Genomic DNA, 27,580 nt, shown 5'->3' with positions numbered 1-27,580 from the left:
AAGAAACCGATGCTAAAACAAAGGTGAGAAAATCAGAGTGAGCAAGGAACAATGGTGTGCACCATAGCAGTTGAAGATGGGAGACCAAAGTGAGCATGCCCTCTCCCTCCAACAGCCACCTTAAGGACTGAGAAATGGTCATTATTGCTTTAAATGAGATACTAATGAATGTCTCTGAAAGCTAACCTTGGGGTGCTCTACATACAGAGCTCACTTTGAAGACCTTTCCACATCTAGTGCCTCCCTGAGCTACAGATACAGGAATTTATCACATGGTTCATTTCCAACGTGACTTAAAGATTCCAAAAACCATACTCTTGATTTGATAGTGCAGAACATGAGTAAATATTGATTAACCTCACCTGAACTAGCTCACTATGCACCTGTGACATAAAGGAAAGTACACCCTTCGATTCTTTTGCTTCAGAATCAGGAACCAGGCCCTCTCATTCTCCCCTTGATGTTTCCTATATCATATCTCTCTCCCTGCTGTTATTCAAAATAAAATGCCAGATGGAACTCCACTTTATTTTTAAGCTGTGACTACTTTTTGTTCTTGAGATTTTTCAGAGAGAATTTTGCTCCCTTAAAATGGGGGATGAAATAATCTTTGGCAAGACACCAGATGACTACGAATGCATTTAATGCAACCTGGCTCCAGTATTAACATTTTCACAAACCACAGTAGGCAGACCCTTACTGTTTTTTCATTATCCTTTCCAGCAGTGACTGAGAGCCCGAGTGATGCCACTTTACCAGAGAGGTATTCTGTACGTGTGTTCTACTTTAATCACATCCTTTCAACACCACGAATCTTCGTCTGACAAATTATCTTCTCCACAGGCAGGCAGCCACATCCAGACTTTGATGGGGTCTCAAAGCCTTCAGCATCGTAGCCGGGAGCAGCAGCCATATGAGGGAAATATAAACAAAGTGACCATCCAGCAATTTCAGTCACCATTGCCTATTCAGATCCCCTCTTCACAGGCCACCCGGGGACCTCAGCCTGGACGGTGCTTAATTCAAACTAAAGGGCAAAGGAGTATGGATGGATATCCGGAGCAGGTGAGAAGAGTTTTTATCACTGATGAATTTTCAGGAAATGTTCAGGCAAGTCCAGTGAATCCACAGTTTACCTTCCCCCACTAATGTTGTCGGGGACAAATTAATGCTGTCACCATGTTGAATGGCGTGGAGCACTCTTTGTAGGGGTTTTATCATTATTTTCAGTGGTTAAACACTGCAACATATAAAAACCGATAGTTGGTAAAATGCCCATTTCACGTAAGGAAAAACTGATGAATTGGAAGTTTTTCTGGTTTATCCTACCTCTTCTCCTATTCACTCTCCACTCTAATTTAAGGCTATAGCATGGCTTGTGAATGTTACAGAGCTTCCCTGGAATAGGTGTATTTACCAAGGCCTCTGGTGAAACTGAGAGTGTGAAAGATAAACTATTTGTGGGAACCTTTTTGAAAAGTTCTATCTTCTGGTTGTTGAATAGGACAAAGATAAAGCTTTGCTTGAAGAAAATGATAAAGAACAGTTAGAAGGGAAGCATTTCTGAAATGCTCCAAAAACTGCTGATAAGTACCATGTAACAAAAAAATTGCTGCTCTCCTGACCTATCTAAAATTAGGATTTACTTTTCCATTATAGAATCTGTTTTTCTTCCTTAGAACCAGAAAACTGAATAGAATCTTATCTATTGGATTACATTATGCTTAGAAAGTAAGACATTAAGATCTTAATACTCCCATAAAATTAATTTTTCTTATTTCATTCTTCAGATAAGTAGGCAAAGCTCCCACTGACTTCACTAAGTCCTTAATATGGTTTATAAAGATTTCATTTCATTATTGCCTACTTACAGCTTCAGATATCACCCTACCTTATTTTCTGAACATCTCATACGTTACCTTCTTTCTCCAGTTTTTTCTTTTACACTGTGAAGAGCCATTTATTATTGGATCCCAACTACTCTAGACATTGCCTGTACTTCTTAACACCCTTCTTGAGGCTTCGATTAGGTGTTAATCATTCTCAGAATCATACATTTTTTTAAGATAATTTTCTTCCTGTCCTACCTTGATCTAGGTCAAGTGTTGGATTTAAGGTAAGTAAATCAGACAGGTGCCTGTAATCAGGTAATAATATGAGGTTTTTAACTCTCCAGAGATTCCTTAAAGTTAATAACGTTTTTAAATTATGTTTTATTAGAGGCACCTAGAAGGTGAAAAATTGTTCATATTCCCTCCGCCCACAAATATCATAACCTCAATGAAGTTCTTGGATTTCATTATTCCTATTAGAAGCTACATGATTTTTTTTCCCCTCAGAATGAGCACATTTAAAAATCCACTGAGATCAATGCCCTCTGTTTCACCTACTTTGAATAGTAGGGTTAGTATCAGCATGCAGTTATTCTGAGCACTCTAAATGTAAAGGCCTTTTTTACATTATTTCTCAAAATACATAAATTGTATAGTTTGACTAATGAGAGGAGTACTAAACTCTAAAGTTTACATACTTATTAAACTTAAAACATCATGATTCTTTCAGTGAAGGTATTTGTCATGGCTGGCAGGTGTTTGGGTCCACAGTTCCAACATCAGATGCCTTTCAATCTGAGAGGTAAAAACGGAAACATTCGATGGCTGTGTTAAGGAAGGGACTTAAGTAAATTCCTCTAGGCTTCCCAGTTTTTTTCCTGCCTTGGTTTCGGGCTGAAATGGTTTGGAATGCTGAGATAAAATTTACCAGGTGAATAATATACTGTTATTATCATTCATTTGATTCATAACTTGTTCATAACTTGCTGAATATTTTCAAAAGAAACTAACATTAACTTGGTTTTTCTCTTTTGTAAATGGATAGTCCATGACAAAGTATATTTATATATGTGGAACATACAGATACCAAAGCAGAAATAGGAGGGAAAAACATCAACACAATGCTTCAAACATTTCAAAACCCTTTCATATATTAACTGACTTGATCCAATTAATAACGATATGACACAGATAGAGCAGTTTCTGTTTATTGACTAGAAAAGTAAGATTCAGAGAAGTTAACTGTCACACAACCATTTAGAAGCTGAGCTGGAATTAGAGTTGGCTAATTTTTCTGAAAGATCTACAAAATGGTACATCAGAGGATTTTATTCGTCAGTCTTTATTTAGTAAGTCTCTTCAAAAGATTTAATTAGTACTTTGAGTTGCACTTGCATCTCTAATTCACAACAAAAGAAGGTATGAAAATAGAAGAATGAAAAATTTAATTGTTCTTTAATATTAACATTTATATATTTGATTATATAATTAGATATATAATTATATATTGATATATAATTATTTCATATAATAATCTATTATATGTTATTATATATCACATGTAATATATCATATATAATGATTATTATATATAATAATATAATTATTACATATTGCTATATCATGTCATTATATAAATCAGATCATATCACTCTTCTGCTTAAAAAGCCCTAGTGGCTTTGAAATTTCTGAAATCATATACATCCTTATTATGGCATACAGCCCCTACATATCTGGCCTCTGCCTCCTCTCTTTCTACTTTTTCCTTCACCTATTTTTTCTCTAGTCATGCTGAACTTGTTGTTGTTATTGTTGTTGTTGTTAACAGTATTGATACAATTTACGGACCTTAAAGTTCACCTGTTTAAAGTGTACAATTCAGTGGGTTTTATATATTTATACAATTGTGCAACCATCACCATAATGTAATTTTTAAACATTTTCATTATTCCAGAAAGAAACTTTGTACCCATTAACAGTCACTTTCCATACTCCCTTCCCTTCATTTCCCCCAGCCCTAGACAATCACTTATCTATTTTGTGTCTCTATACATTTGCCTATCCTGGGTATTTAATATAAATGAGATCATACAATATGTGAGTTTTTTTTGTGACTGACTAATTTCAATTAGCATATTGTGCTAAGTGTAGAATGTATTACTAATTCATTCCTTTGTATTGCCAAGTAACATTCCATTATATGGATATACCACAAACTGTTTATCCATCAGTTTATGTACCTTTTATTTCCACTTTGGGGCCATTATGAATAATATTGCTATGAACATTAATGTACAAGTCTGTGTGGGGGTAGTTTTTCTCTGCGGGGGTAGTTACTTAGGAAGGAAATTGCTTGGTTAAATGGTAATCGTGTTTGTAATTTTGAGAAGCTTCTAAACTCTTGCCTAAGGTGGCTGCCACATATTACATTCCCACCAGCAATGAAGAAGTATTCTAATTTCTTCACATTCTTACCATTATTTATTGTCTTTTTTATTATAGCCATCCTATGAAGTAGTATGTCATAATTATTTTAATATACATTTCTTTAATGACTCATGATGTTGAGTGCTTCTTCATGCATTTATTAACCATTCATATGCCTTCTCTGGATAAATGTCTATTAAACTTCTTTGCCCATTTATATTTTTTAAAAGTACTTATTTGTTTATTTGAGAGAGAGAGAGAGAAGGAGAGCAGGAGGAAGAGGGAGAGGGGGAGAGAATCTTTAGCAGACTCCACACTGAACATAGAGCCCAATGCAGGGCTCAATCTCACAACCCCAAAATCATGACCTGAGCTAAAAGCAAGAGTTGGTTGCTCAACTGACTGAGCCACCCAGGTGCCCCTGCCCATTTTTTAATTAGGTTATTTGTGTTTTCAATGGCTGAATTTTAAGGGTTGTTTTATTCTGGAGATAAGACCCTAACCATATATATGATTTGCAAATATTTTTTCCCATTCCTTGGGTTATCTTTTCTCTTTCTTGGTAGTCTCCTTTGAAGCACCAAAGTTTTTAATTTTTATAAAGTCAATCATCTCTTTTATCACATTTGGTTTCATAGCTAAGAAAGCATCACCTAATTGAAGATCATACAGACTTACTTTTGTATTTCTTCTTAGAGTTTTGTAGTTTTAGCTCTTACATTTCAGTCTCTGATTTGAGTTTGAGTTCATTTTTGTGTGTGGGGTGAAGTAGGGGTAAAAATCATTATTTTGCATGTGGATGTCCAATTGTCCCTGTACCAACAATCTTTTCAGGTTGTTCTTTCCTCATTGAATTATCTTGGACCTTTTGTTGAAAATCTATTGACCATAAATGTTAGGGTTTATTTCTGGAGTCTCAATTTTATTTCATTGATCTAGACATCTATCCTTTTGCCATCTTGTTGTTTCTTGATTTTATAAAGACCCATCTATCTTAAGGGCAATTAAAATCACTGACTTTAGGGACTGGCACAGTTTTCCCATTTTTCTTTTTGTCTGTTGCATGATCTTTTACATTATTCATATTTCTACTAAAATGTCATTTGAGCATTTGAAATATCATTTCTTGGCTATTCTCCCTAAAATAGCTCCACACTCTTGTTCCATCACTCTCTACTACCTTTCCTGCCTTATTTTTTCACAGCTCATCTCGCTATCTGAAATTATTCATTGTTTACATGTTTAATATATTTTCCCCCCTAGAATGTAAGTTCCATGAAGGTAAGGATATTTTATCTTTCTGACAAGGTGCCTGGCACTTAGTAGGAAATCAGTAAATATTTGTGGAGTAAAGGCATGAATAATGATTTCTACAACAATTTTCATTTTCAAAGCTATAATGGTTTTTCCAAGCAGTTAGTCACATAATTGGAGCATGTCATTGAAGAACTGGCATACTTTCTAATAGCTCATCACATGTTTTAAGAAGAAGCCATTATATACTTTTGACAATGTATATTTGAAAGTATCTTTTGTCATATATGCACATATTTATTCAAACAAAAGTTAATTGAGTGCTAACTATGTGCCAGCCATTGTCCTAGAGAGTCAATGAAGAGATAACATACTAGATATGATTAATAGAGGGGATTCAAGTGTCCTACTTGCATACAAATCCATGTGGATGTGGATGCCTCTTCACTAATACTCTCTGATAATACTCTCAGGACTCAGGCCTAGAAATGGCCTCAGAAGCTTAATGTTCTTGATTACAAGGTTCCTTCTTGATGCTTCAACAATGAACAACTCTCCAATAGGTCAAAATCTCACCTTGAATTTCCATCAGTACAGAGTTTTTGAGGCTCTGCTTACTTTACTTCCCCAAAAGATTTTCAAACAACTATATATTTTGGGGTTTTTTTAAGTAAAAAATAAGAAAAGTCAATTCTTTTATAACAAATAAGCAAGTTTCCCCTTGATTTTTTTATCAAGCCTCTTAATTATAAGCAACTCATACTAAAAGACTTAAGCAAAAAAAGAGTTTTAACTCATTTACAGTTAGCTGAAACTCCAGGGATGGGTAAGCTTCAGATGAGGCTTACAGTGGGCTCATGACCTCTATGGGTTGGTTCCTGTCTCAAAAAGGCTTTCCCATCATGGTAGAAAAATAGGTCGAAAACTCCAGACCCTCTCAGATTTAAGACCAGCAGGAAAGCACAAGATTCTCTTTCCTGGAAATCCTAGTAGATACCTCATTACTCCTTTTTGATTGGATTACCTGCCCAGCCTGTAAACAATCGTATTTCTAAGGGATACAGTACTTTGTTTTAGGTCTAGATAACATGATTCATCCAAAGCATATAGGCTGAGAATAAAGAAGTGGGTGGTTATTCAAAGAGAAATTAAGGTTATAGCTACCAGAATTTGGATGAATGGATCTTGGACAGCAAAAGCAAACATATCCATTAAAAGCTTTTATATATACTGCTAGGAAAAAGAATGGTAATTAGAACATATCCTAGTAAGCCAGTTCATTACAGCATCGCCAAATGTTTTTCTGGAATGCAATTCCCTCACCCTCATTACACCTCCCAACACAGACACACAGACACACACACATACACACACACCACACGTGTCGTTTCTATGTGCACATGTACACACAAGTGCTACCATTTCTTTTGTTCTTACCACTAGGTTGTAGAGCATTGTAAGACCAAATCAGATTACTACCTTCTAGATATTATTTCTAGACATTATAGATTATGACCTTCACAGGGCCTCACTGTTACATAACAATCCATTTTATCATAGACCTCCCTAAAATAAGACCCAGGGGCGCCTGGGTGGCTCAGTCGTTAAGCGTTTGCCTTTGGCTCAGGGCGTGATCCCAGTGTTCTGGGATCCAGCCCCGCGTCGGGCTCCCTGCTCCCCTGGGAGCCTGCTGCTTCCTCTCCCACTTCCCCTGCTTGTGTTCCCTTTCTCACTGGCTGTCTCTCTCTGTCAAATAAATTAATTAAAAAATATTTAAAATAAAATAAAATAACCCAGTATTATAATTAGAGCAAGACTGACACAGACCAGAAGCATGAAGTCAAGTCAAATGATGGAAGCAGATGCTCAAAGAAGCAAATACACCCTTGACTTCCAGCCTGTTATTTATATTTTCAGCCAGAAGTTTCATTCATTCATATCAATAACTTAATAAAAAATTGAAATTTTTCATTAAATAAGCTATTTATTAGCCTTTTAGTTCTGACCTTTTGCTAGAACACTGCATTTCCTCTTTGCTAAATCTCTTTAGTTTCTGACTGCTTCTTGGCTGTGAGCTATTCTCTGCTCTTACATTTTATGGCCCTGTTACCAGGCAGGTGGAACTCCTTATGTGTGAGATGAATACTCTCTGTGACATGCTTTATGGGACACAACAGTCACAACACAACCTATTAGCCATACCATAGCATGCCCAAGGGCAGTCTAGCTTCAGATCAGAATTTATGGTTGTTTGTCACATGTATAAAACCACAGTGTCATCTTTATTATTTCTATTATTAAAAAATATATTGAGGCAGTTCTTCATATACTTGGCACATATGAAATTTGTTTCCCTTAGATTTTTAGTGCCTTCCAGATTGACAATAATATAAAATAGATACAGTCAGTGCCTTGAAAGAAACCACTAGAAAGTACTCTCAGCAATTTACTTTGTAAATAAAATCTGTTGCATAGGTTTCCTTTCAGGCTTTATAGTGGCCTGGGGAAAACCAGAAGTGTATATACCTTCCACATATTTCATTGTGCAATATAAAATTTTCACATTAGAATGATCTAATCCAAATTTCAAATAATTTAATTGGAAACGCGCAGATATATGGGGAAGCACAAAGGTAAAATGTTTAAATCATATTAGTTCTTTTCTTACTATTTTCTAATTAACCACTGGTAACAAAAAAGGATTACTAGGTAAACTGGTGTATTGCATAAAGCTAAAATATTCCTTTGAGCTACATCAAGCTATTTTATGTTCGTATCCACAGATGGTGAGCCATATAAATACAAAATCATTATAAACTGTAGTTGCTATTACCCTATGATAACTAGTTTTAACAAACCTAGCTCAATTAGAGGAAAAGTTATAATTAAACATATCTTTAAAATAAAAATATGGGAAAGTACTTATGGTAATTGCAGTTACCCATAATTTAGAAACTATTCATTAAAGACTCTACCATAAAAATCACATTAGTGGATAGTGTTTTGCACTTGTGTTGCAAGTGAACTATGTAACAGTTAAACATTATATTTATTATTATGAAATATGATAGTAAATTAAGGATAGTCTCATTAAACGGCCAAACCTAATTAATCCAGATCCCAGCGACTCTTAATATATGCTAATTAAGCCAGAAACAGTACTCAGGTTTGCCTTGAACTATCTAAGAGCTAGGGATTAAAGGTATCTTGAAAATAAAAATATAGAGAGCATTTGGGCGTTTACATTTTTCCCCATCAAATTAATATGCTAACTAAGCAAGATTGGTGGGGAAAGCATTACACTACTTAAGAAAGCAAACATTTCCAATCATCTTTAAGAACTTTCCCATTATATATTTATATAGATACAAAATATGTGTTAATGTGTTTCTTTAGATTTTTTTTTTCTTAATTCCTTATTAATCTTTGGCCTGCTAATCTCTGGTAACACTTGGTTTACCTAGTTCCAGTACTTGTTCTGTACTTAAAAGTTATAAAAGTCTGTCTGTCTTTCTTTCTTTCTGTCTTTCTTTCTCTCTTTCTTTCTTTCTTCCTTTCTTTCTGTAACCAAAGTGTATGCTCCCTCTGGGGTCCCAGGTCTTTCTATCATCTCAGGTCACCCCATCCCACTTTACATGGAAAACTAGGATTTTCACCACAGTCTTCATACATATCTCAGCTCAGGATCATCAAGAATTCCTAGGTTTGGGACGCCTGGGTGGCTCAGTAGGTTAAGAGTCTGCGTTTGACTCAGGTCATGATCCCAGGGTCCTGGGACAGAGTTCCACATCAGGCTCCCTGCTCAGTGGGGAGCCTACTTCTCCCTCTGCTTTCCACTCCCCCCTGTTTGTGCACTCATGTTGTCTCTCTCTCTCTCTCTGACAAATAAATAAATAAAATCTTGAGAAAAAAAAAAAGAATTCCTAGGTTTGTTGTCATGTGTCTCTAGGTCATTCTGGCAATGATTCCTTTCTGCTGAATTCTTGATCTACATTGTGCATTCACTCTTATAATAGCTTCACCTTCACTACAGCCTTGGCATGACATGGACCTACTCCTGGTGCCATTGTTTCCCCATAGGTCTCAAAGCACAAGGCTCTTGTGTTGAACAGACTTTCATTGATAGTTTAGGGTTTGGTGAGATAATACAGCACAGAATACTAGACTATCAGCCCTCATGGTTCTAAATATTTATCAACTATTCCTTGTCACAGTTTCTCCATATTCTTGACCTCTTTCTGTTTTCAGTATTCTCCTCTGTCTTCCAAGGCTTCTAACTGCCTCTCCAAGAGCTGGTGCCAAACCCACAACTTCTGAGTATTTCATTCTTCCTCTGTTCCACCCTCGCTCGAGCTCTGGTCAAAAGTTCTCCCCTTTCTCGGATCCCTCCTACATTGTTGGGGGGGAATGCAAGTTGGTACAGCCACTCTGGAAAACAGTGTGGAGGTACCTTAAAAAGTTAAAAATTGAGCTACCCTATGATCCAGCCATTGCACTACTGGGTGTTTACCCCAAAGATACAGACATAGTGAAGAGAAGGGCCATATGCACCCCAATGTTCATAGCAGCAATGTCCACAATAGCTAAATTGTGGAAGGAGCCAAGATGCCCTTCAACAGATGACTGGATTAAGAAGTTGTGGTGCATATATACAATGGAATATTACTCAGCTATCAGAAAGAACGAGTTCTCAACATTTGCTGCAACATGGACGGCACTGGAGGAGATAATGCTAAGTGAAATAAGTCAAGCAGAGAAAGACAACTATCATATGATTTGTCTCATCTATGGAACATAAGAACTAGGAAGATCGGTAGGAGAAGAAAGGGATAAAGAAAGGGGGGGTAATCAGAAGGGGGAATGAAACATGAGAGACTATGGACTATGAGAAACAAACTGAGGGCCTCAGAGGGGAGGGGGGTGGGAGAATGGGATAGACTGGTGATGGGTAGTAAGGAGGGCATGTATTGCATGGTGCACTGGGTGTTATACGCAACTTATGAATCATCGAGCCTTACATCGGAAACCGGGGATGTACTGTATGGTGACTAACATAATATAATAAAAAATCATTAAAAAAAAAAAAGTTCTCCCCTTTCTCAAAATAAAAGACCTGCCTTTTCTAAACAATAGAATCATCTACCAAAGAGATGAATTGTACTATTCTCCTAGAAAGCAGTAGCAACTTATTTAAATAGCCATATTTTCCCTCACTGTATATTCGCAAACTTTCTTTCATTTATTCATACAGTGTCTTCTAATTGGTTGTAATATATGTGCATTTAAAGTAGGTAGCTGAAACAATGCACAGTTTTGTTATTGTTATAAGTATAGCTTTTAATTTTTTAAAACTGCTCATCAAAGTGCATTTCTATACACAATAATGAATAAATACTTACTAATATCTGCTTGCCCAGGTAATTTCAAGCTAGTTTCATTCATAACTTATGCCTGTAGAAGCACTAAGTATTTTGTCTTTTGTGTACTAAGTTAAATAGGCTAATCCTGAGAACTTAAGTGAAATGTGAACCTTTTCTACTGTGATGCAATTATTTGAAGATATTTAGCTTTGATATATATTTGATCACCTTTTTATATCTTTTTTACATAGTTTTGTGTGAGAATAGAAAAGAATCCTGGCCTTGGATTTAGTATCAGTGGTGGAATTAGTGGACAAGGAAATCCATTTAAACCTTCTGACAAGGTAAGAAGTGAATTTCTTATTGACAGTCTTAATTAGAAAAACAGTCTTTTACAGCAGAAAAAAAAGGTCAGAAAAAATGTACTGGGCTTTAATAAACTAGCTAATTATGAAGCCAATTAGACACATTTTCAGCACAGGGGAAGAAAAATTCACTGCAGTGCTTGACAAATCCTAAGAATAGGAAAAAAATTAAGGAAAATTGTTTGGTTTTTGCTTTTTGTTTTGCTCACAATTGTATATATTTTTAAAGAAAACTATACATGCAATTTATAACAAGTTTTTTTCAAAAGTTTACTTGTAGATCAGTTATCTGGGAAAATGTTTCCTCATAGTAACAGAATGATTAAATAATGCTTCGTTGCCAGGGCCAGCTGACTGAAATCTCTTTAAGTAATTGTATTCATAAAATATTTCACTAAAACATCACAGAAAACAAACATCCTGTCGGAAAATCAAAGTTAGCCATGCAGAAAAATCAAGGCCTCCTCTCATGCTTACCTGTTTGTCAAACCATGAGTAAAAGTTCACCACCACCTCCATGCTGAACACCCAGCTTACTGCCCATACTCACATCTGGCCTGTATGATCCCAATGTGGACCTGGACCACCTGACTTTTTATTTAAAAAAAGTTACCCGGAGTTACATAACCTACCCTGCTACATCGGTGTTTAATGGCCTCAGCTTTGAATCAATTAATAATTATAATTTGATGATAATTGAAACTATCTGCTTTTGACCTCATCACATTTAATTGCATTAAGTGACATCACAAACATCACAAAACTCTGGGATGATGAAAGAAGACAAATTAGATATGGTAAAACCTCCACAGATTCTCGATTTACCTCCGAGTCACAACCTGGGACAGATTCTTTCAGCTCATCACTATTATAAAAAATAACCCACACATCAATTTCTGATCATAAAACCTGCTTCTGAAAAAAACTTGGATGCCCCTACTCTAGAGATTTCTGTAGTCTGAAACAGGGCCTTTAATCCTTTATTTTCCTCTACTTTTTCCCAATCTTTTTGTTCTCTAGCATTCTTTATGCCCTCTCCCTTTCCTTTCTGGAAGAGAGGAAGAGGTTGGACTATAAGGTAGAATTATTCACACTATACACATTAAGATGGTAGGGAGTAGAAAGAAATCCCCAGTGGCTCTAGATGGAAGCACCTTTGGTCAAATGGTTGGAGCAGTTATTCATACATAAGGAATGTGTATGAGGCAGCCCTATATAATTAGGGGAATGCCAGTTAGCAATGTCTGTTCATAACTAACTACTGCCTTTCTATTTTGAAATGATGCTGAGGATAACCATTGATACAGTAGAATTAAAATATTCATGGTTTAGTAGGATCAAGCATTTACTTAATTTTAACAAATTATCGATATATTTTAAGACAAAAAGTATGAAAGTTCAAAATTATCAGAAACATATGGTGCTATTTTTAAAAGCCTCAAATCATTATGTTTTATTCATTATGACCCTTCTCTTTGTCTCTGGTCTCACATCTTCTCCACAAGTTCTTTCAATGAGAAGTTAGTAACCGTATCATTCTTAATATAGTTAAAATCAGAAGGACATGTTTTTTTTCCTCCCCTTTCTCACCAGCATATACATCTTTTCATATTTTTGGAAAGCACAGGGTTATAAATGTTTTAAATGAGGGATGAACACATTGCTAAATAGTCAAGAGGTCTGAATGCTATTGCTTTTCTGCTGTTATTCTTAACTCAAGGAGAGAGTAAATGCGAGGCTTTAAAATTATTGCCTGTAATTCTTCCAGTATGACAAATATGAACATTTTATAACTATTAATTTAATTTCTCATTTGTAACATTTTGATGACTCTAGTGAGACGGAACTATTTCTATGATATTATAATTTGCTCTTTTGGTTAAATGCAACAGATATAAAGCTTGAATTGATAATGTGTCCACTGAAAGATTTCCCCTCAAAAGCACTTTTCTTCGCCTGATTACTCTCTAAAACACTTCACAATCTGAAAAGTGAATCTCTATTATTGTAAAATTGATGACAGTAATTTAAAGTTCTAAATCTGCAGAAGACTCTCAAGATTGCTTTCAATTTATTGGCCACTTTTGATGTCATGCCAAACATATGGTGGATATTTAGTTAAAAGTGTACAGAGGATCTAAAGACCTTGGGTCTGACGATTATTACAAGAACTTAATTCACTCGCAAGGAAAGGGATTAATCTCTTGGAAATTCAATTGCATTTCTTTACCCCCATGTCCCATTTCCTGTAGTGGTGGCGTAAAATTTAGAGTAGAACCCAGTGCCTAAACTAACCAAAAATGCCAAACAGTAAGAAAATGAAAATGAACTTTAAAAATACTCCTCTCTCCAATGCTGAAAAAGAGACTGTTTTTTCATGAGTTTAATTTACAGCTGAGGGTGAGGAGAACCAAATTAAACAGATATTTAAATTGGACAGATACTACCTGAGTCAGAGGGGAATGCTTTATAAGGAGTCCTAGTCAGGCAAAAGGTGAAACTGTGGTTCTGAGAATATTTCTAATCCATAAGTTGTTTATTGGAAGAGAATATGTATCATATTACATTTTACTTACTGCTCATCAATGTTTGAATGCTTTGTAAAATTCTAAGTATCCGAGATAACTGAATGTCTTTGAGGCATTGAGGACTTTATATATAAAGTAGCCAGTAGATTTATTCCATCCTCTTCATTATGATTGATGGCAACCACTGTTCCAGCCAAATGCCGTGGACCATTGTGAGATAGGATCCAAACATTACCTGTGTAACGTCAGACAGGGAAAGCATGAAGTATGAAGTAGTCATCCCAAAAGGCTGGGAGTATAGGAATGAGGTAAAAGTGAGCTGGGTTGTTCATCTGGCAGAAGTTCCCATTTAAATTCTGGGGTAGCATGAGATTATGCAGAAAACACTTAAGGCAGTCTAAAAGTTGACTGAGGCTTTAGAGGGAATTCAGGATTAAGCCAGAGATGGGGACTGTTCTGTACCGGACTTTGAGAGCTTCTAACAACATCTGGTCTTACAAACTTAACTCCTCTCAAAGACACCAAGGTTGTCCTAATTAAATATGGTCTTCTGGGCTGAAAGGATGGAGGACATCTAGTCCTGCAGCTCATGTGTTTGTCAGAACAAGGTTTAATAATTGAACAGACCTAGTCACTTATCATGGAGTTCATTATTATGGGTTCACTGCCAGGTGAAAACTGCTTTTACATACTTGGAAAGGGAAAACTGTAGAAAACCAAATGAAAATGGTCCTGCATAATGCTTGCCTCTGCCCTCCAGTAAAGTGGATGGAAGCCATGATCTAGTCTATTATCATAGGAAACATTGCTGTCAAGATACCAATATACTACAGAGAGTTGAAAGATTTTGACCTAACAAATCTGATGATAATAGTAAAAGTAGTAAAAACAATAGCCTTGTATTGACTACCTATAATGTGCTGGTCATTCTGTTAGGCCCTTTACACACTTATCTGATCTTCATAACAACTTGTGTTAGTTAAGTATTATTATCCCTCATTTTGCTGAGGCCCAAAGGGGTTAATTAACTTGTCCAAGGTCATTTAGGTGATCTGTGGCAGACAAGATTTGAACACAAATTGATCTGACTCTAAATCCTCTTCTCTTAATAAACACCAATGATGCATACCTCTATCTTCAAATGCCACTTAGCAGAAGAGCCACATGACAAATTTATACCCTGTAGAGTTGAGACTAATATGATATTCTAATATTGAGAGTATTACAAAGTCCTCTAATTTGTCATAGTCTAGATATTTGTTTCAACAAGTCCTTGGAAGTCAGCATGTATTCTCTATTGAACCCAGATAATTAGAAGCGGACTGCACACAGTGGATTACTAAGCAATTATGTAAGTTTTGGACTAAGGTATCATTATAGTGGTGATTCTGCCAATGGAACAAACCACAGTAATCTTTGCCTATTTTTAAATGTTCATGGGATAATAATTCATGTTTGCAAAATTCAAATAATTGACCAATACAGTTTCCACCTGATGTCGTTGGAAAGAAGAGACTGGATTAAATGGATGACTGATACCATGTTATTGTAGTGACTTCTTAAGTCAGCCCAAGACTCTGAGCATGACTGCATTTTTAATGAGGCATTCACATAGTTCATCATTCAGGGACTGATAACCCTCCTTGCCTCATTTAAGGAGAAAGGACTAAGCTCCTAAAGTTTAAAGATATTAAAGAGGAGCGCCTGGGTGACTCAGCTGGTTAAGCTTCTGCCTTCGGCTCAGGTCATGATCCTGGGGTCCTGAGACTGAGCCCCACATCGGGCTCTCTGCTTGATGGGAAGCCTGCTTCTCACTCTCCCTCTGACTGTTGCTCCCCCCTGCTTGTGCTCTCTCTGTCTGTGTCAAATAAAGGGTAAAATCTTTAAAAAAAAAGATATTAAAGAAAACTCATAGCCCCTTTCTCTATATGCTCTAAAAGTATAGTACTGAACAGTCCCATATACAATTATCTAGTCATAGTATCAAAATGAAAGCCATGTTACGGATATCCTCAAAGCACTGGACATCAGGAAATATACATACTAGGGCATTGGGACCAAGCAATCACTTGTTCTCCACAATTTGAACATAATAACCACATTCAGCAGATGCCATAGAACCTACCCCTATTTCTACTGATTTGGGTGATCTGCATGTAGACACAGAAATGATAGGAGAAATAAATCCATGTTCTTAAAATTTTTAAATGTCTTACTTTGCCTATGGTACAGGTAAAATCCCAAGCCCAGGAAAAATACTGGAGTCATGGCAGATGTAAAATATATTGCCAATAAACCCCAGATAAATGTCCTGGAATTTAGAATACCTTACTATATTTTATCCTATATGACTTTTAAAAGATTGACTCCAGATGCCGAAAGAGCCTGCAAACAGGACCTAAACACCTTTACCCCTTCTTTCCTCACCTAGAAAAACAATGGGAATTTCCTTGTGTGGGGATGGGTATTTTCTCAAATAAAACTTTGTGTATGATTAATATTAAGAGAAGAAGGACTAGATGTGCCCAATCAAAGCATTTACTTGATACTTTACCCAAGAATAATAACAGCCAGAGGCACACTTTGCAGTGGTAAGTTAGAAAAGCACAGGAATAATTTTCCAGGTTTGCTCATCCTCATGGCATTGGGTGATTCCTAAACAAACAGTTGCAGAAGATATCCTCTTGACTTATGAAAAAGGTACATGCTACATGGCTACTTCTTGTCATGCGTTCTTTGTGGATATAAAAATCAAGAATAGCAGACACATTTGTCTAGAATTCCACACAGCATATGATTTATATTTACTGCTTAAGTCTTAAACTGCATCTAACACATTTCCTTTACTTTGTACAACTACTAGATACATATGATTTATTTTATTTATTTCCAAATTAATTTTGTACTATAACTTATATATCTGTCCTATCCTTAATTCTACTTCAAGTGATTATGTAATGCAAAGTAATTTGGAGAATCTATGAATTATATAAAAGTAACATTCAGGAGCAAGGGATAGAGGTAATACTGTTTACATACTGTATTTTGGACTAAACTTAGGAAGGAATTAAAGTGTCCTTTTTTTAGGGGCGCCCGGGTGGCTCAGCCGTTAAGCGTCTGCCTTCGGCTCAGGGCCTGATCCCAGATCCCTGGGATCGAGCCCCGCATCAGGCTCCTCCGCTGGGAGCCTGCTTCTTCCTCTCCCACTCCCCCTGCTTGTGTTCCCTCTCTCTCTGGCTGTCTCTCTCTCCATTAAATAAATAATCTTTTTTTTAAAAAGTGTCCTTTTTTTAGATATAAACTTAATTTTATTTTTTTAATCTTTTTTATTTTCTTTTTTTTGGGGGGTAGACAAGAGGCAGAGGGAGAGGAAGAGAGAGAATCTTAAGCAGGCTCCACATTCAGCATGGAGCCCGATGCAGGGCTTGATCTCACAACCCTGAGATCATGACCTGAGCCAAAATAAGACTTGGACGCTTGACCGATTGAGCCACCCAGGTGCCCCTAGATACAAAACTAAATTTTTCAAAATAAATACCAAGCATAAATTATTTTACAACATAACTGATTATTTCAGCTGCATCTTAGTCAAATTGTAATCTGAGGTTCAGAATGCCACTTTGAGGACATTAAAAGAGATTTTTTTAATAAAAAATGTATTTTTGCATATTCTGTTCTTTGTGTTGAAAAAATCTTGAATCTATTCAGAAATATGGATAGGAATGTAGTCTTCACAATCTTCTTTCAGTAGGTTCCCGCAAGTATTCCACTTAGATGAAACTTTTTAAAGGCATGGCACTGTGCTTTAGCCAATAGGATAATGTAGGTTCTAGACATTATAATATAGAGAAGACAAGACATGGATTTCAGCTTATGAAAGAACATAATAAAACTCAACACTGGCTTGGTTCTTCACAAAAATATCACTGGGGTATACGTGTGAACAATATAAGGGAATTAAAAAGTACCATTTTCAATAAGAACACTGATGGGAATGTTTTAATTCAGCCATATATTTAGAAAATCACTGGAATTAAGATTGCTGTCACTTTATGATATTTTATAACAATCAGTAAAATATTCTTCAATAAAATTAAAGCCCAAGTACATAGCTACTATATTAGTAGCTATATTAGTTGCTAGAGTTACACATTATTTATGTTCTATCTGCTGCATCATGGTAGCCATTTAGCATGGAACAAAGTAAGTAAAATATGCAGGCAGAAAATGGTGTGGGGAAAGATTTCGAGACTTTTAAGTTAGTTACTGTTTACTGGAAAAATGCCAGACACTTCTCAATCAAAATATGAAAGCATTTAAAATTAGTTCATAAATAATATCTAACTTGTAATTCTTGTAATAACTAACGCTATAACTAATTCTATAACTAACTCTGTAACTAATTCTTGTAATAACTAACAAGAATTGACAGACCGATCAATGAAAGAAAGCTAATTAGTGAGGGTCAAAAAGATCTTTGGGAAGTGTGAAGTCTTTTTCCATTTATGGAGTTAGTACTACAATGACTTAAGTGCTATTCCAGGGGTCTCGCAGTATTTCTAGTTTCTTGCTTGAAAAGTTTATAAACAAACAAGCAAAGTTTATAAACCAACCAGAATTCTTGGAAATATTATGAGAAATAAAACAAAAAATAAATAAAAAGGAATAGCTATCAGGTGTCTGCCTGTAGCAATTATATCTAAACATTTTTTACCCACATAATATTTGAGATATATCTCACAAATATGTATTTAATAACAATATCATCCACTTTTCCTCCATTCCACCCCCAACGTTATTCTATGCTGACTCTGGCCTCCAGAGAGTCACTGGTAAGCAAAATATAGACTCTCCATACCGTACCAAGCAAGAAGATACTGCAGAGCTTTAACTTTTGTAGTTTGTATTTGTCTAAAGTCAGTTCCCCTAGATGCAAAACCTCAGATGGCGACTGTTGTGCAAGTAGTTAATTGAAGAAATGCTCTCAGGTGAAATCTAAAGGAAGAGAGGGATGCAGGATAGGGCGGGGAAGAAACTGGGCTAAGATGTGGGAAGCGTGATGGCACAGAGTGCTCAGGAGGAAAAGTGATGCCACAGAGTTGTCTCACCTTGAAGAGAGAAATGGCCTTATGTACCCCAGTATCAGGGATTGGCTGTAGGACATTCCCAGGGAGGAGGGTATAACCTTCCAAGCATTTCAGCGTAAGCAGGCTCCAGTCTGAGGGTAATTTTCAAGAGAGGGGTCAGATATGAGCCATCGGCAATGCCTGTAGGATGAAAACATCAATTTGATAAAGGGAATCTGGGCAGGTCCCCAAAAGTGTCCATTACACTATCATGAAAACAATAGATTTTTTTTTCATCTTTCAAACTGAAAGTCTTTTAGTACTAAAGACTCCAACATTGCATCTATGAGAAGTACTCCTAGGACCTGCATGCTTTCAACCAGTTTTTAACTGAGATTGCCAAGCAGCTGGTACTTCAGTATGGACCCTGAAATTGACCATGTCAGACTTCTTGCAGTGAGACTCATTTAAATCTGCTTTTGAATCCTTGTCATTTTCCTGATTAATTTTTTCTTAAAAAAAAAAAAAAGACACCACTATATTCTACAAATACAGTCCTAGTTTCCCTGAGATAATAATCACTAATTGAACCAAATCTATGTTCTTTGGTAACTAAAGATCAGTTTGTAAAACTAGATCAGAAGGAGCAGGGAAGTTTAGGGTCAACACCCTTAGAGGGGAAAAGGAAAAAAAAAAAAAAAAGCCAGGTGACAAGAGATAAGATCGTAGGAATCTAAGACAAGTAAAAAAGAAAACCAAATAACTACAAAACACTTTTATTGTGTCATTTTTCTCTTTTGGGTGTGTGAAGAAATCATGTAAACTCAAAGAGCTGGTTCTTAAGTTCTGTGAATTCTAACTTAAATTCTCCCTAAGATCCTTCTAATAAATTGGGAGAAAGCCACAGACAGATGAGAATAGATTTCCAGGAAAGACTAAGACAAGTCAACCTGAAAGTCTTAGAACTATACCAGAAAATTAAACTAGTAGATCAGAATTTACAGTGTGTTATTTTTAAAAATAGAAAATTAACTAAAAATATATATATACTTAAAATATATATTAAAAATATATATCTATTTTAATAAATCCAGAGTTAGATTAAGCAGTGAGTAGATAATAACAGTTAAGGATTATTATATGAAGCACAAAATGGAAAATATGCATTTGTTTAATTGCCTGTCACCTTTACAATATAATTACTACAGCTATACATGCTCTTAGTAACTAATTCCACTGTCTTAAGTATAATGGAGTAGAAAACTACTTCCTATATTTGTAACCTAGTTGATCAAACCCCATCACCATATATAAATGACATTCCCGTAATAAGGTACTATCATTTAACCCCCGAGGACATTTATTAATAGGAGATAGAAAGCAACCTCTTTTAGTGTTGGACTAAACATTAAAGTGATTAAAGAAAAATCATATTTTTTTGTTTGCCTCCTTGTTTACTGAAGTATGCTTCAGTCTCTTTGAATGAAAAAAGTCATATGTTCGTCTATTTCGTCCTTGAAAAAAAATGTTTCTGCCTTGACTCTGAGTAACAAATTTAGTGGGATACCTGGACTTGTGAAGATTTGCTTATTCATTTATTCCGAGAAAGACTCCGCAATATGTTCGGTTCTGTATGACACACCAGCTGGGGTGGCTTCGGTCTTCTGAAGGATTCCGTCTCTGAACTGTAAAATGATAGTGATCAAAGAGACAGAGAATCAAGAACCACTTTTCCTTAGGAACCTTCTGCCTGAGTGTGAACGGCTTCCCTTCCATTCATCAGCCATGGGGCAGTCTCAGTGCTTTTACTCTGGGTGACATTAGTCATCATCCTGTAAAACTGTAACACATTCTTAGTCCCAAATGTGTACAACTGCAAAATCCTTTTTCTTTAACCTACACCTATTAAAATTTATGCAGATAATAAATGAAAACACTGTCGCTGTAAAATTTCAAATAATATAGGAATATAGAGACTAAAAAGTGAAAAAAAAAAAAAAAGACACTTCTTTGTCATTCCACGCTATACTGCCAATGCACTGCCTTGGCCTAAGAGCCACTTCACGGGTCAGTGTTATCAGGAATTTACAACTGTGTGCCTCCTGGGCACTTATCACTGGCCTTTTGGACCTCCTGAGTTCACTGCCGCCTCTGAGCAATACTGCTTGCCTGGTCTAACTATACAATGATGTGTTAGCCATTAAATAAAACCAAAACTTAAGTCTAAAGGAATCATAGTTTGACTGAATCTAGCTTCCCACAAAATAATTTTTCACTTCAAAAACCTTATTTTAGCATGAGTGACAAAAAAAGTTTTCACTAAATTCTTCACTTTGCAGTTCATTATTTTGAAATAGTGTCAAAGATTTTACCATTGAAAAGGCTTTGAGGAAGCCTGCAGTGATGATAATCAGAAAGCTGATTACCAATACTATTTTAGGAATTGCTACAAAGAAGAATCCACAGCCACCTACAGTCCCCCACTCCTGTTTCTAATTGTTTCTACTATTTTATGCTATCTATGAAGCTGAAAAGAAAATCCACGAGGGGCTCTGACAGAATCAGTAAGCGGCATGAAGCTCAGTAATCCAAATATTCACTACCCCTTGAGGCGGCGTATTAAATATAGGCTTTAAAGAATTCATGAAATAAGACAAAAGAAAAATATTTTTTAATTTTTTCCAAAGAGGCAAAAATCTGAAAAGACAACACGTGAAGGAGCGTGATCATTTACCTTCAAGAGAAAATATGAAAATCAAATGAAAGAAAACTCTTTTTTCAGCTCAAGAATTTCACTAAGAAATGAACAGGAAGCAAAGGTACTTTCAGTCACAATGGACTGACATCCCAGAGATGTATGTTTCATTGTTTATTAATAATTGGAATACTGGAGCAATTAATAAAAGGAAAAATATAAAGTAACCCAAGCCAAGCAAAATTTTAACCCTTACATTCAAATTTCCCCCCAAAAGAACAGTGCATGATGATCAGCATGAAACTATAAAAAATATTCTGGTAGTCAATTTGTCATTTGTCTACTAAACAAACCTTTAGAATGACCTGAAAGAAGGATGCAAGTCTAAAGGGCAAACAACGTATAGTTCTTCCATTAGGATCATCTCCATAATATCGCCACGAAGGTATTTGCAATCACATAGTCAATTTCTATGGGTTTTATTAGTCTCCCTGTTGCTCCAATGAATTATTAATAATTTTTTTACAAATGTAGCCAAGTGATTCTTTTTTAGTGTTTACATTATTTAAAAATGTGTGAGTTTAATAAATAAATATATATACCATGTATATGTGTATTCCTTTAAACATCTGTGCATACGATTTTTGAGAAATTTTAGAGGACTTTGGTCAGTTGTAGCATATTTATATCTCTGTCTTTTGAGGTTCAAATTTCCTAGGCTTCTCAACAATTATTTCTGTTCATCCCTTATGGATTTTACATTTCATTGGTTTGTTGACTAAAGTTCCTTAATACGCGGAAGCATCACATTCACTCCCAGCACCCCTTTTTCTTCCTCTCTTCCTCCCCACTCTCCTTTGGTTTCTAATGGCCTGGATAAATTTCTTCTTTTGCTACATATAGATTCCTTGGTTGTTAGGGTAGCAAATTGTTCAAAGCCTAGGATTTGACACTCAGCAATTAGTCTTAAAATAAATTTTGTGATCACACTTCTGATTCATAGGGAGGAGAACTACTGATAATACCTTTATATCCTTGACATGTCAAGTCTTCTACTAATCACAGGGGTTAAGTAAATGCAGTCTGTTGTGTATATGTAATTCTGTTTCCATGAGCCACAACATAGTTTCATATTAACCTTGCCCAACCCATGAAAAAAAAATATTTGCACATTTTTGGCAAAACAAAGAACCCATTAAAATCTATCGAATCTATAGCTGTGTTTGTTCTTTATGAGTCAGTTTGTCCTCCAGAAATATTTTCTGAACTTTCATAATTATATGAAAGCATAAAATACTATATTCTATAATACTTAACCAGTGTGTTCTGAATTATAATGATACGAGTATGCAATTTTTATTTGAGATATGGCCTTCCTAGAAACCAATTTCTTAGCATCAGCTAGAGCCAGGATTTTTCAGAATTTTAAAGAAAAGCATATTTCATAAATTGAAGTTGCAGTTCCCTTAAGACAAGTTCTATTTTGGAGTCTACATTTACAATAGCTGAGACTGTCACAGTCATTCACCTTCATCATTAAAAAGCCATATAAAGTTCCTTTCTCCTCTAAAGTTAGAATGTTAAATGTTGGCCTTGTAGACTAACTTTCTGAGTCCATTAAAGTTTATGTCCAGTGGTGTATAGACTAGGTAACCAGTAAGACAAGGTCAGATCTTAACATTATGAAAAACCTCCCATACTCACTACTTTCCAAAATTACTTGTGAAAAGTAAAAGTTTTTAAAAAAAAACCAATTCTGGATTATTTAGGAAAATAAAACCATTTATGACTTGTGTAAATACTGGTTTTTAAAAAACGGGGAAGAAAAATGAAACGGCAACAGGTCATGCCTATTAGCAGCACCTGGCCAGCCCTCTCTAGCTTAGCTTTGGTGCAAACACGTGTGGGTCCCTCTGTGATGCATGGGTCCAGGAGATCTGTGTCTGACTCAAGCACACCCAGATATTGGGGTCTGAGGAAAGCAAACATGTATTCTTTGGAAAAGGCTGCAGCACATATTTTGTTGGTGTGGTGTGAGATGCTCTCTAGAGGTGGTGCTAGGGGAAAACCATTGTTCTGGTCATGAGATGTCAAACATTAGAAAAACACACTCAGATGCCATAAGCTAGTAACTAGATTCTAGCAGCTACTACTGTAAAGAGCTAATGCTCCTGACTTGGAGCTACCAAAGGAAGTAGCCCCTGAAAGTTACTAAGAACCACCAAAAAGCCCTCTAATTGGGACCCACGTCCACTACTGAGAGCGAACAATAATTGGAACCATTATCACTAAATGCCACCACTAGAAAACCACAAATGAGATAGTAGAGACTTCCCAGCCCCGCTTCCTGTCCTCTTCCCGAAATACGAGATGCAAATCCTCTTACCTGCTGGGCATTCAGGGGAAAGATAACAAATGTTGGCCTTTCAGTATACTCCAGATTGAGGGTAAAGAAGAATTTCCAGATAATAAATATGGAACAATTAGAAACTCAGAAACTCTCAAAATGGGTTTTACTGGTTATAAAGACCTTGGATTTAGCTCAACCTTCAGATTTTCAATAATTATGATAACATTTATTGATGCTACACTGAATGCCATCCACTGTTCTAAGTACTTCTGTATATATTTACTTAGTCTAATAACTGTGAGGTATGTGTTATTACTATACCCGTTTTATTGATGAGGGAAAGTTAAGTACAGAAAAGTTAATTAAAACGCCCAATTTTTGAATGGTGAACACAGGTTAAACTCCAGAGCTATGCTCTTACTTCTTGCACTATGGGGAAGGCAGGAAAAAAATGCCCCCCCCCAAAGATAGCCACACCCTAATTCCTAGAACTGTGACCCTGTTACATTACATGGCAAAAGGGACTTTGTGGGTGAGTTTAAATTACGGACCTTGAGATGAGGAGATTATCCTGGATTCAGGTGGGCCCAATCTAATCCCATAGGTCATTAGAGATAGAAAATCTTTCCTGGCTATGGTCAGAAGAAGATGTGAATATAGAAAAATGGTCAGAGATATATACAATTGCTGGCTGTGAAGATGGAAAAGGGGAACTTTTCCAAGGAATGTGGACATTTACTAGAACCTGGAAAAAGCAAGGAAAGAGTCTCCCCTAGGGTTTCCAGAAAATAATGCAGACCTGCCAACACCTTTGTTTTAGCCCAGTAAGACCGGTTTCGGACTTTTAACCTACAGATCAGTAGGATAATAAATTTGTGATGTTTTAAGCCACTAAATTTCTGATAAGTTGACAGCAGCAGCTTGTTGAAAAAGAGTTACTGAGGCATTTTCCTTCCTTGGGCAAAATGGTTTTGCTATAACCTTAGGTGCGTAAGTTGTTTCACTTGTTTTGAATGTTTTAGGTGGTAGTTTGTCCCACATTTAACACTCAGCTAAATGTTACAAGAAACTGAACATACTTTAACCCTTGCAGCAGAGTTATAAATTTGACCAGATGCCATGATATGGATCTTTGATTAGTACATGATGGCTTTTGACCAACCAATGGAAAGTTACTGTTCTAATGTTCAGAATACAAATAGTCTGATTCCTTACCAATTCTGTCATCAGGGCGAAAGTATTCTTTGAAGTCTCAGAATAAAATGAATTTGTTGAAAGGGAGACTGACACATTACTACAATGAGCTTTTCCAAAACTGTATCAAAGTCATCGATATTCATCATAACAGACACCACAAAATGGGTTCAGAGTTATTTTTCTCATATGGCTGTATGTATATACATAAATACAGTGAAAAATCAGGGCACTGGCTTTTGCAGACAGTCTTTTGGGAAATGTTCCACCCCCACAAATGATGAATGCCACAGGTCCTTATCAAACATAGCACTCATTGCTATCTGCTTCGGCTAATGTGGCAGGATGCTGCCTGATAGGATATATCTGCATATATATATATAAAAGTAAAACTACACCAGTGGGCAGTAGCAGTTTCTTACTTCATGAAATGTTTCGATTGAAAAGAAATATTAAAGCTTTAGAAAGCAGCAATAAATGCTTTGGAAGACTCAGGCCGCCATAAGAGTAAGCTTCAAAGCAAGTCTTCATGGGGTGCCTGAGTGACTTAGTCAGTTAAGCATCCAACTCTTGATTTCGGCTCAGGTCGTGATCTCAGGGTTGTAGGATCCAGCCCCACATCAGGCTCTGCACTCAGCAGGGAGTCTGCTTGAGATTCTCTCTCTCCCCCTTCCCCTCCCTATGCTTGCTGCCGCGCTCGCTCTCTCTCTAGAATAAATAAGTCTTAAAAAACAACAACAAAACAAGTCTTCAGAACAGCAGTTGAATCCCACAGAGCTTTATGATGAATGAAATTAAACCTGCCACGTACATTACGCTTGTGTTCTTTCAGCAGTCAGGTTGTGGAGCATTACCAGTTCCTCCCAGCATTGCAGATACGATGGCAGTAATTTAGCTCCTATGGTCTGGATTCATGCAAACATCATTAAAATGGTTCCCATAGAATAAGCTGAAGAAAGGCAGTCAAAATTAACTAGGTAGCCCAGACGTTGACAGCTGGGATAAATAGTCCAACAACTTCACCTCCAGCATCGAGAGATGTAGCAGCTTATTTTGGGTGAAAGTGGCATTCTGTCTGTGGTACAGAGATTCCAATAGTGAAGAGGGGGACTACCAGAAGGACCAAGCACATACAGTCTCCTGGACTGATGGCATGAGTGTTATGTGCCCAGTGTGTAAAGGGGCCGTAGGGATTATATTTGTTTTCAAACCAGTGCCGTTCCCTGGTCTGCTGGATTAAACATTGTGCCTTATTTTACTGTCCTTTTCAAACAACCAGTTTTCTTATTCCTTTTGAACAGACCATTTGTACAACTGAATAGACAATAGTAACTAGCTGATCATCACTCTGAATAGTGACATTGTTAACCTAAAATTTTCTTAAAGCTTTTATTATTATTTTCTTAATGTTATAGGTAGTATATAATCATTGTAGAAAAATTAGAAAAGACATAAAGCAAAAAGGAAATATATATATGTGTGTGCATATATATATATATACATGTGAAGTCTCATTACCCAGTACAACCACTGTTAATGTTTAGGAATATATCCTTCCAGGGGCGCCTGGGTGGCGCAGTCGTTAAGCCTCTGCCTTCGGCTCAGGGGGTGATCCCGGCGTTCTGGGATCGAGCCCTGCATCAGGCTCCTCCGCTGGGAGCCTGCTTCTTCCTCTCCCACTCCCCCGGCTTGTGTTCCCTCTCTCTCTGGCTGTTTCTCTGTCAAATAAATAAATAAAATCTAAAAAACAAAAACAACAAGAACAACAAAAAAACAACTCATCATCCTTTCTCACGTTTAAAAAAAAAAAAGGAATATATCCTTCCAGATATTTTCCACACAAATATGCATATAGACATATTTCAGCCAAAACAGTATCATAGCATAATAAGGTATAGTGTATAATAGGGTATAGTGTTTTATTACCTGCTTGCTTCACTAAGGACTAGTGTACTTTGTAACTCCCATCTAGGACTTTATTTTAATGATCACATATCATACTATTGTGTGAATTTACTGTGTAATTTAGTTAATCAAGTCTCTGTTATTAGACTTTTAGGTACGGTTTGTAACTTTTATTATTACAAATAATACTATGATGAACATATTAGTAAATGAATGTTGCAACTTGTCCAGTTACGTCCTTAAGATAAGTTCTAGAAGTTGAATTACTGGTTAAAAGTTATATAGTTTTCTAAGGATTTTTATCGCTGTCTATAGTTTCATCTTTGAATGGGAAGGAAAACAGATTAAAATCAACAATAAAAATTATTCAACAGCTATAAATTAATAACTTTCACAAAGATCTGATGTCCTAAATGAAAACACACGGAGAAGTATTTCAACTAGGGCCTTCTTGTTAAACCATTCACACACGCATACATAAAGGTAATGGTTTTAAGTGAGAGTCATTAAGTCTACAAGTCAACAAATAAGATAATTTCCTAAATAACAGGCAATGACATTACAATATTATCTTCTATTAATACTTCTTAGGAACTAAAAAGAA

At 36.1% G+C, this 27,580-nt stretch overlaps 1 protein-coding gene across 2 annotated transcripts in view; it reads left to right on the top strand.

The window, feature by feature from the left end:
• Positions 1-27,580, top strand: part of LRRC7 (leucine rich repeat containing 7) — a 508,428-nt gene that overhangs the window by 463,840 nt on the left and 17,008 nt on the right. For both annotated transcript variants that reach the window (XM_057310572.1, XM_057310571.1), the window contains 2 exons: positions 844-1,065; positions 11,125-11,217. In XM_057310572.1, the coding sequence (XP_057166555.1) occupies positions 844-1,065; positions 11,125-11,217 (315 nt within the window). The remainder of the gene's footprint in view (positions 1-843; positions 1,066-11,124; positions 11,218-27,580) is intronic.

Source organism: Ursus arctos, unplaced genomic scaffold (genome assembly GCF_023065955.2).
Source record: "Ursus arctos isolate Adak ecotype North America unplaced genomic scaffold, UrsArc2.0 scaffold_12, whole genome shotgun sequence".
Lineage (NCBI taxonomy): Eukaryota > Metazoa > Chordata > Mammalia > Carnivora > Ursidae > Ursus > Ursus arctos.
Note: the sequence above shows the minus strand (reverse complement) of the source record. Positions and strands in the feature narration are given on the sequence as shown.